This window comes from Orbicella franksi, chromosome 4 (assembly GCF_964199315.1).
Source record: "Orbicella franksi chromosome 4, jaOrbFran1.1, whole genome shotgun sequence".
In the NCBI taxonomy this organism is placed as follows: Eukaryota; Metazoa; Cnidaria; class Anthozoa; order Scleractinia; family Merulinidae; genus Orbicella; species Orbicella franksi.
Genome location: NC_138148.1, coordinates 31,061,201 through 31,070,571, shown reverse-complemented (window position 1 = coordinate 31,070,571; position 9,371 = coordinate 31,061,201). Strand labels below are relative to the sequence as shown.

Sequence of the window (9,371 nt, the reverse complement as noted above, 5' to 3'; positions counted from 1 at the left end):
CACTTCACGGGAAGATTTTGCGAAACCGGTAAGCTGAACAAAGAGGTTCCATTTTGGGCTGAGTTTTTAGATCCATCTTTGTCTGTTGCAATCTTAGCCACCCATCCCTGTTCACTGTGGTCCTTTTCAGTTTATTGCCTCTTCAGGTGATATTTTCTTCCGTAGCTATTGGATTCAGACCTTGTTTCAGTTTTAGGCTTCTTTCGATACAGCCTTTTTTCATCGCGAAAGTGATGTTTTTATCTTTGTTCCACTAAAGTCAAACTGTGCTGTGTTGAATTTGTTAAAGGAAACCTGCAGACAGGTTTTACTGGAAGGTTATGAGGTCAGTGTTAGCAATGCACGCCTCAACCGTCGACTCGATCGCTCGTTTATTGGTGAAGCGTAACCGTACGTTTGTTTGTTTTATGTTTTCGACACGCATGCACAGAAAAAGGAACAAAGAAGAGGAAGAAAGTGACAGGAAATGGCGGGAGGAGGGGGGGGGGGGGAGGGGCTAAGAAGAAACCATGAGGCTTGTGATATTAAACCCTAAATAACAATACTTAAAACATAACTGCTGTGTCGTTCGGTAGGTATGACGGATTATGTCAGATGTGATATCTATCATGAACCATGCTACAAACCGAACAATAAGCAAGCAGTTTCAGTTTCAGGGTAGTTTTTGATATTTGACTTGTCTTGAATATGTTATTACTAAACATTATCCACAGGATGTTTCAAAGCGTTTGGAGAGAAGGTAAACTGGTTCGAAGCTCAACAAACCTGTAAGACTCTAAACGCTAGTCTTGTGTCGATACACAGCGCCGAGGAAAACAATTTCCTTCTGGACTTCGTTCGTCTTCAAGTTGCCTCGAACACGTCGGCAGCTTGGAGTGGACTCAACAAATTGACAGATCGAGACTTTGAATGGGTTGATGGATATAACGTGTCATTCACCAAATGGCTTCCTGGTGCACCATTTGATGAGGAAGATGACAACTGCACCGTAGTATTTGTGGATTATCCACCAAGCGGTTATTGGAAAAACGTAAATTGCTTCAATATCAAACGGCATTATATCTGTAGCTGCAATTGCAGTAGCAAGGATTGCACTTTTGTTTGAGCCATCTCAAGGTCAGACACGTAATTAAAGTGTTACTTTTGATAATTCCATTTATTTATTATTTGTCCCACGCTGTGGCTATATTCCGAGTCAGTCTATAGTGAGTCTTCCATTTTTGCCTCGTGTCCACGTGACTTTGGTCACGTGAACACGAGATTATGCTGTGAATTTGGAACATTCCTCTATAACCATTCTTTGGGTTCTTACTGTAAGATTCCTGTGAAGGATGGTAGATAGGTAGGTAGCGGATAGACATGGTTCAGGCACAGGGCACCCAGACAAACTGTTTCTGTGCTGTGCACATTGACATTTTTATAACAAATGTATGGGATTTACAGAGCACCTCGCAGAATTGCTTAAAATCACGAAAATATGAACAAATACTTGCTCAATAAAAGTGAAGATATATCATATATATGGTGTACTGTCGTTCTTTTGGCTCAAAATTGCCAATTTGAGAAGGTTTGAAGGATTCAGTTTACGTTCGCAGGTTACTATAGATATAATAATGAAAGTGTGGAAAGTCCCAACGGCTCAAAACTGGAACAGCTCCAGCGCCGAGGCGGTTTTCGACCTGAAAATCCCATCGCTCGGCTTCCAAACTAAACAAAAGAGGAAAGTTCCGCGAATCTTCTTGGATCATTCAATCGAAAATTCATCCAAAAGCCCACTACTAGCCTTCGAACAAAACCCAGGGCCGAAAACTTCCAAGCCGTCGGAATGCGTAGCGACAAAAAGTTGTGCCGGAGGGAAAGCGCTATTCCCTAGCCTCTGTCTGACTGGATACAGTTAAACAATGGCTGTTAAAAGACCTTCCCGAGAATAGGGTGGCACCAGGTGGCATAGGCAAAACCAATACATGAGCAGTGATGTCAATGGCGCGATTCAACCTAGGGAACCTTAGGCAGTAAAGACGAAAGGCGACGCATATTTAAATTGCGTCGTCAAATTTTAATATGGGTCGACATAGTTGAATTTATTTAAGAATAACTTAGACCTGTTTGGTATATCTACCGCGTATAAAGAATATTATGTCGAGAAAGCGCTCATCGCAAAGATAGGGAATTTTTTATAGCTTTTAAAAAAAAGAAAACGCCTGGAATAGGGATTTTCAAATCGTTGTTTTGCAGAGGATTGCAAATTAATTCACGTGAATTAATTTCGTGCAGAGATTATTGTTGTGCCGTATTTAGTCTTTTGTTCGGTGACATTCTTGGGCGTTTAATTCCTGAACATCGGCTACCATTACATTTTAGCCGCGACAGTGTTGTTCTTACACTTGGCGGGGATTAGTCGACGCAGTTCATTCGTAATTCTACCGGAAGCTGCCAGCTCTCATGCCAGCTTGTACACAGGCTGGCATGAAGCACTGTCTAAACTTTGAAGCAATATGCAAAGTACCCGGAACGTATTCTCGCTGACTGGTTTTCGATTCTCTGATATCAGTATCATTTCAATCCATGAAATAACGCAACAAACAACAAATTTAAGCTTAAAATCACGGTCTCAAATGCAGAGCCGCGTAAAAGTTCCTGAAATGGAAGACATGGAATTCTAAACTGTGCGATAATCTGTTTTAGGAAACCCTTTTAATAAAGGTAAATACTGAAGTCCCAAAAACCTAAATGCAACCCTAACATAAGTAAAATCTAGTGATCACATTGAGCAGATTAAAAACTATCACATAATGCGCACTTTCCGAGAGTAAGCAAACAGGTACAAAAATTAATTGTCAATAAGGGTGGAATCGGGCCAGATCGAGGCAGATCGAATTTTATTCGAAAAATTGACGGAAGTAGAAATGTATCCTGTCTACTTGATCTAGCGTTACGCTTGCATTACACTATTTTGCTAGTTATCCCGGACGTAGGGCATTTAATCACCTAATATGATGCTAACATGGGGCAGTTAATTCGACCAAACGAAAATTCCAAATGTGAAATACCGGGGGGGAAGGGTGTTAATTAATTTACCAGTGCACAACAGGCTGTTAGAACTCAGGTCCGAAAATTTGCATCTGCAGTTAATCATACATTTAGGATGGATTAGGAGAACGAAAGGCATGAAAAAATTATGTTAACACGGCTGTCGAAGAACAAAACAAATTCAGTCGTCCCTTCATGTGTTCACTTCACCACTTCTCCACCGAATGTAATACGAAAACACGCGACTAATGAAAATTCTCCATATAAATTTTTCCTCATATATTAAGTGTTCTTATGGCTGTTACAGAACAACATATGATAGTCTCTTGTTTTTCATTTTGAAATGTTTTGCACGTCGGTTAATTGTTATGCGCAACGTTCTCTTTTAAAACCATTGTCCTTTCAGTGCCCAAGGGTATTGTAACTATTCTGTTAAAATTAAAATGCCACATTTAGCCCAAAACTAGAGACAATATGGTTTTAATACTCCGACAGCATATTGACCAAAGATGAATATTCATTATCTTTCTATTTGGCGATGGAAATTTCAGGGAAAGCAATAACAACGCAACGTAATCTTTTTTTAAACCACCTGCTGATAAAGAACACAGAAGTCGAGAGCTAGTGGAACAAGTAATTTCACACTAACAATTGCGACCGACAAAGGATGAAAAGCGACTACAAGCTCTACCGAGTTGAATTCGACTGGATTGCGGAAACTTGTTGTGAATCTGATCAAAATTTGGCGACAGTTATCGTCCGATGAAAATACGACGCGTTTACGAAGAACTTCTGAAGCAGAAAAAGCGAGCAGTGCTTCGATTGAAGTGCCTTTCAGGGGCGACCGCTTTTCTGTTCTTCGCCGTTTTTCTCATGGCACTTCTTGGTATAGATGTCGTTCAAAAACTCGCCAAAGGCTTCGATTTTGAGAGTGGAACTTGTGTCGTAAAAGAATCAATTTTTACTGGTGAAAATGTCAGCTGTAACTGTGGGATGCGCACTTGTTTCAGTCGTTATCCTTGTTTGCGTGTTTTTGTAAGAATATCAGTGGAACCAGAGCAAAGCGAACCCGTCCTCTTGCACAACACTTTTTACGACCTCATCGGATCAAAAGTAAGTCGCTGCTTGTTTCACTGATGTATTATCGTGAGCGCGTATTTGCTGCGCCAGAGTTTAATTAGCAGCTCAAATTTTTAAGGGTGAACGTGTAACGGATGGAAAATATTTCAGTTTGGATTCAAATTTATACTTTATGACTTCGTTTGGCAGTTATAAATGCACATGCAATGCGTCAATTCTCTAATCTGAACTGTAAAGTTGACGTGTCGCCAAGAGCTCAGGGAGGATACAAACCAGTTAGTCAACAAAGCGGGTTAAACAATACGCAGTGAATAAAGCCCATTGAGAAAAAGATATTTGAATTTCACACTCATGGTAAAGGGCGATCACAAAATTGAACAAAATTTCGCGTCATTTAGAATTTTTTTGCCATGACATAAAAAGCAAATCCTAACGCAAAAACAGAGTGAATTATCTGTGTATACTTTATGCAAACTAATTTATAGTTTGTTTGTTTACATCACGGCTAAAGGCAAATTTATGCAAAAAGATTATCAGGAACATTAACCTGCTGAGTTATATGGCAGTTGGATTTTTCATAAAATTTAACTACTCCACGCTCGACAGCGCATCTTGAAAAAGTTGGCCAATTTTTTCAAGCTCACCTTTCGTTTTCAGTCTTGATATACAGTCCTTATGGTCTATTTTAGTTTGATTATTTCTCTGCTTTGTTTTTGTTTCCTGTCTTGAAAATATTACCAATTAGAGGAGTCCCTATAGTCTCTTTTAGTATGATCATTTCTCTATTTTGTTTTTGTTTCCTTTCTTAAATATTTCTATTTTGAGATTGCCTTCAAAAAATGCGAAGCTTTTCATTTTGACTGAAGCCCCGTTCACACCACGCCGGGGAAATTTGAAAACGGAGGTTTCACTCTGAAAACGCATCAAATGTTTTTCGTTCACACTATACACCGGAAAAATTTGAAAACGGGGGTTTCACTCTGAGAACGCATCAAATGTTTTTCGTCCACACTACGCCGGAGGAATTTAAAACCGCAACAAATAATCACCGGTCATTTTGGATTTGTGTTTGAGGAAAACTTGGACAGGGAATGATCACATGATCATCATTTTCGAAAAGTTCTGTTTTCAAAATTATTTCCGATAAAAACGAACTGAATTAAAACGAAAAGCCGGCGTTTTCAAATTCCTCCGGTTTGAGGAGCGTTGTCGAAAACCTCCGTTTTCCGGCGTGACGACGTATTGGTGTGGACGGTAGGCCTAACCATAGAAATAAAGTTGCGTTTTCAAGTTTATCCGGCATAGTGTGGACGCTGCATGAACTTGTATTGTTGCACGGTGCAACAAAGCGTTATATTTGGTCAAGGTAATATCATTGTCTTAAATCTCTTTCTCTTGTATTAATTGCAGTGTACTTACGGACCACCTTGCAAACCAAATGAGAAAGAAAACATGGCGTCAGTACTAGACTTTAAGAATCAAAACGGACAGAAAGGAACAGTTTTAAAATGCTTCTATGATCGAAATGAACCCACAGAAGTAATCCTGGATGACAGCGCTCACAAAATGATAACCTTTCACGCCTTTTTCTGGCCGAGTTGTGTCTTCTTCATGGGTTTATGCCTGCTGCTAAAGGTCTATTGCTCGAAAAAAGCTCAGAAAAAGCAAGTGTTCATATCCGAGGATATTTTGTGTGAAACAATTGATAATAATAATGTATCTAATTATCATGAGACCAACGAAAGTCTTTGACAGATCACTCAAAAAGGCTGTTTAATAATAAATCATATTGAAAACACGACGGCTACGTAGTACTTTAACTATCCTGCGAGACAGAGCGAAGGGAATCTTTGTCTCGCAGAGTAACTTCGTTAAAACCAGTCACCGTAAACACAAGTAAGTCAGGTATTCTTACAGATGCTTTGTGTGAAAGCATTTTTTGTTGTTCACAATTAAGACAAATGCCCATCGATCGAGCGAGCTATGTTTAAATACCGTGTTGCGTGCTGTCAGGAAGATAAGTGCTGGTGCATTGAAAACAGCAAAAAAATTGGATTAACTCACGTGATAGGAAAAGCTGGCTCGACTTTGTCTTATAAAGCAAGAGAGGACACGACAAGATTTCATGATAGTCGCTACTATTGCCTTAGATAGGGGTCAGAGCCACCTTAAAGTTTTGGAAATATATGGTGGCTCTGAACCCTATGTACAGAATGTTTTTACTCTGCCAAAAGTTGCGTCTTATTATGCTTATTAAAATTTGATAATACAAAAAAAATTTCAAGGTGCAGTGCCCTGAGAAATTGGTTTCATTGAATTTGTATGAAGCAAACAAGAAATTTAAAGAAGCTTAATACTGGGCGCCAAAGGGTTAACTCCTAAACAATCACTTGCTATCGGGATTATGCGAGGAATACAAATGTAACGCTAAATCTGCTTTGCGTGATTAACAGTCGTCTGTTACCTTAAGGGCGTATAAAATAAATAGCGGGGTTAAAATAGAAATTGGTCGTCATCTGAAACGTCACTTGAGAATTATTGCTAGAAATTGTGGTTGAGGGGTTTAGAGGGATCTGATCAGCCAATCACCCGAACGAACCATCTCCTCGCGCATTTAACCTCTCACCCTCCCCTCCCTCTCCTCCTGCTCTCTATGGATAAGGCAGATGACCAATCAGGATACCTGTCTCTCGAAGTCTCAACATTTTACTCTCTCTCTCTCTTCTCAGCGCCATAGCGGTGTTGTTCGAAGAGTGACGTATGGGGTGAGCCACCGTTACCATTTGCATTTTAACGAAAAGGAAAACCAGAAAATTCGGAGAGAAAACTTACTCCGAGCTAGAGGAGTAACAAAACGACCGACTGCCTAATTTGAACTTGGGGTCAACAAAGGAGGGATGGCGTACCCAAAAAACTCATCCATCTTGCCCTCCAATACTTTTCAAACCCAACATTTAAACAAAGCCAAACATCTAAGGAAACAAACAGAAACGAGAAATGTTGTTCCGAAGCACTCAACCGAAATAGACTTGTTTGATCGGAAGTTGTCAAGGAACAATTGAGAAATGTTTACTTTGAATTCTCAATAGCCAAGTAGACGAGTGTTATTTCGCATTGGAAACGCTCTACAACAAAAGTTTATATAACTTAAGCTATCTGACCTAGAACTAACCTGGGTGAAGGAAGTATAACTTTTTCGCAGCGGATGATATTACTAGACAAAGGGCGATACGGGAAAGCACAACGCAATAGCTATATAGCTATTTCACTGGTCGCGCAAGGAGGGTTTTACCGTCAAAATTATTCGGAAAGTAACAAAGATGCCGTCCCAACTTCCTCTCAACATTTCCCTAACTCCCTCCCAACCCAAAATAAGGGGTATCGAATGGTTTCATTCAGTTTAAAGGTGCTCGCAAAATTCCGCGTTTGCTCGAATTGCTCGCAAAAATTAACTTAGTGCTCGGTTACTCGTGCTCGCAAATTATTTGCCACTGCTCACATGCTCGGATTCTGAAGTCTGGTAGCTTTTAGCTTCTTTTCGTTGTGTGGTTTGAAAGTTTTAGATCTCCTTGATCGATTAAGCGTCCACTCTTCCAAGCGACGCACGTGAAGCTACATCAAACAAGGTATAATTGGCTGCGGCTTATGGGATTGGTTCAACTGTCATAAGACCTTAACTCTTTGAGCCCTAATTATGCATGCATATACGCATAATTAATGATCGTGCTCGTTGTTTCACTTGTGACGTCATCAATTTAAATGTCATCAGATATTCTTGATAAGCAGATAGTAGAAATAGGCTAGACCTTTCCGTACAATGGTCAGGTTTAGATATCGACGACATTCCGACGTCTCAAATCGAAAAACAACGTCATCAGTTTTGGTGCAAAAACGGCGGTAAAATGGTCCACTACTACTACGTCCACCACTATTTCTAGGCTTCGCCCGTAATTAATATCCAACTTTTCACGGCAGCCAGAAAGAACATGCAACGCAAAAGGTAGCCAGAGTAAAAGGGCCGAGAAAAAAAGAAAGGAAAGAGGCAACAAACAAAATTGAGAACGGGTAATGGCAAAGCAAGAAGAAGTCCAAATTTTGGTTTATGCGCATGCTCGGAATTAAAATATTGCTCAATTTTGTACGTAATCCTCGAAAAATCTCTCCTTTTGGTAAAAAAAAAGAATCTTAGCAAAACGTAAGTTGGCTTTCAAATTTTTGCTTCGGAATTTTGACAAATTTGACCCAAATTAAACATCCCCTGTGACTCAGACAAACGCAAAGGAAATTGAAACGAGCTATTCGTTTGCAGTAAATATGGCTCACAGAGACCATTGTTAGCAACAGTTGTGTTAAAACTGTACTCAAATAACAAGTTTTGCTAGATTACCGCCGATTATACTTAAGATTAAGTAAAACAACGACAGAAAACAACAATTGAGCTGTCTCTGTTTATGATGAGAAGCTTTATTTTTTTAAAAATGCTCGATTGTTCAAAAAACACTTACATGCAGTGTGGTAACGCTCGTTCTCCGGTCATCTCAGCGAAGTGGTCACTTTAAAGCGTGCTCTGATATTCTCTTCGTTTGCTCGGAGTAGAACCAGTGAGTCTTTCTAACTTTTACGCTAGTTCAGGCAATCTTGTAGCAAGCCGTTGCAAGCCGTAAATAACTGTAGCTCCTTTCAAATTCAACTCAGCATTCCGCATTTTCATCCGCATGCAAGCTTTGAGCAAGCTTTGTTTCGTAATTTCCATTAGAAAAGCGCATGTTTTCATGAACCACAATACGGTCAGATTCCTCTGGACTACAAACCTTTAGCTGCCTTTAGATCCTTATTCGTATATGTAATAGGACTACATGCTGTCCAATTTGGAAATAATTGAATGAGAAAAATTCCGAGGACAGCCCAAATTGGACGAGGCCGTAGGCCGAGTCCAATTTGGCTGTCAGAGGAAGTTTTGAATCCAATTATTTCCAAATTGGACAAGCATGTAGACCTATTACCTATTAATTATATAGCATCCAAAAGCAGATGAACATGGCGAACTTACGAACTCGTAGTACGTTGTAACTCTCGCCGTTGTTCTTTAGATGGCGGTCTAAGGAGCCTTGCATAACAGCAAGGCTATCTGGCTCGTATTCATCTCCGTTTTGCAGTCTTGTCTCGGCATAAAATCGGCAAAGAACGTCGTCAAGCTCGTCTTCGGGAATCTCCTCAACCTTTCCCACTTCGCTTCGCTCAGCACACCCAGGTTTTTTGTG

The 9,371-nt window shown here is 40.0% G+C and overlaps 2 protein-coding genes across 2 annotated transcripts in view; both read left to right on the top strand.

The window, feature by feature from the left end:
- LOC145485702 (aggrecan core protein-like) overlaps positions 1-2,137 on the top strand; it is a 3,724-nt gene extending 1,587 nt beyond the window's left edge. The window contains exons 3-4 of the mRNA XM_081464325.1: positions 98-146; positions 714-2,137. Coding sequence (XP_081320451.1) covers positions 98-146; positions 714-1,105 — 441 coding nt within the window. The 3' untranslated portion in view covers positions 1,106-2,137. The remainder of the gene's footprint in view (positions 1-97; positions 147-713) is intronic.
- Positions 2,138-3,390: 1,253 nt separating this feature from the next.
- On the top strand, positions 3,391-7,706 carry LOC145485406 (calcium-activated potassium channel subunit beta-4-like). Its single transcript, XM_081464073.1, has 2 exons — positions 3,391-4,143; positions 5,521-7,706. The coding sequence occupies exons 1-2, from the start codon at positions 3,793-3,795 to the stop codon at positions 5,860-5,862; spliced, it is 693 nt and encodes a 230-aa protein (XP_081320199.1). The 5' UTR covers positions 3,391-3,792; the 3' UTR covers positions 5,863-7,706.
- The last annotated feature ends 1,665 nt before the right edge of the window (positions 7,707-9,371 follow it).

Bases quoted from the DNA above. Each gene is read 5' to 3' on its own strand.
- LOC145485406 (XM_081464073.1), top strand. From the start codon at position 3,793: ATGAAAATACGACGCGTTTACGAAGAACTTCTGAAGCAGAAAAAGCGA. The intron at 4,144-5,520 runs GTAAGTCGCTGC...TATTAATTGCAG, and splicing joins ACGACCTCATCGGATCAAAA to TGTACTTACGGACCACCTTG.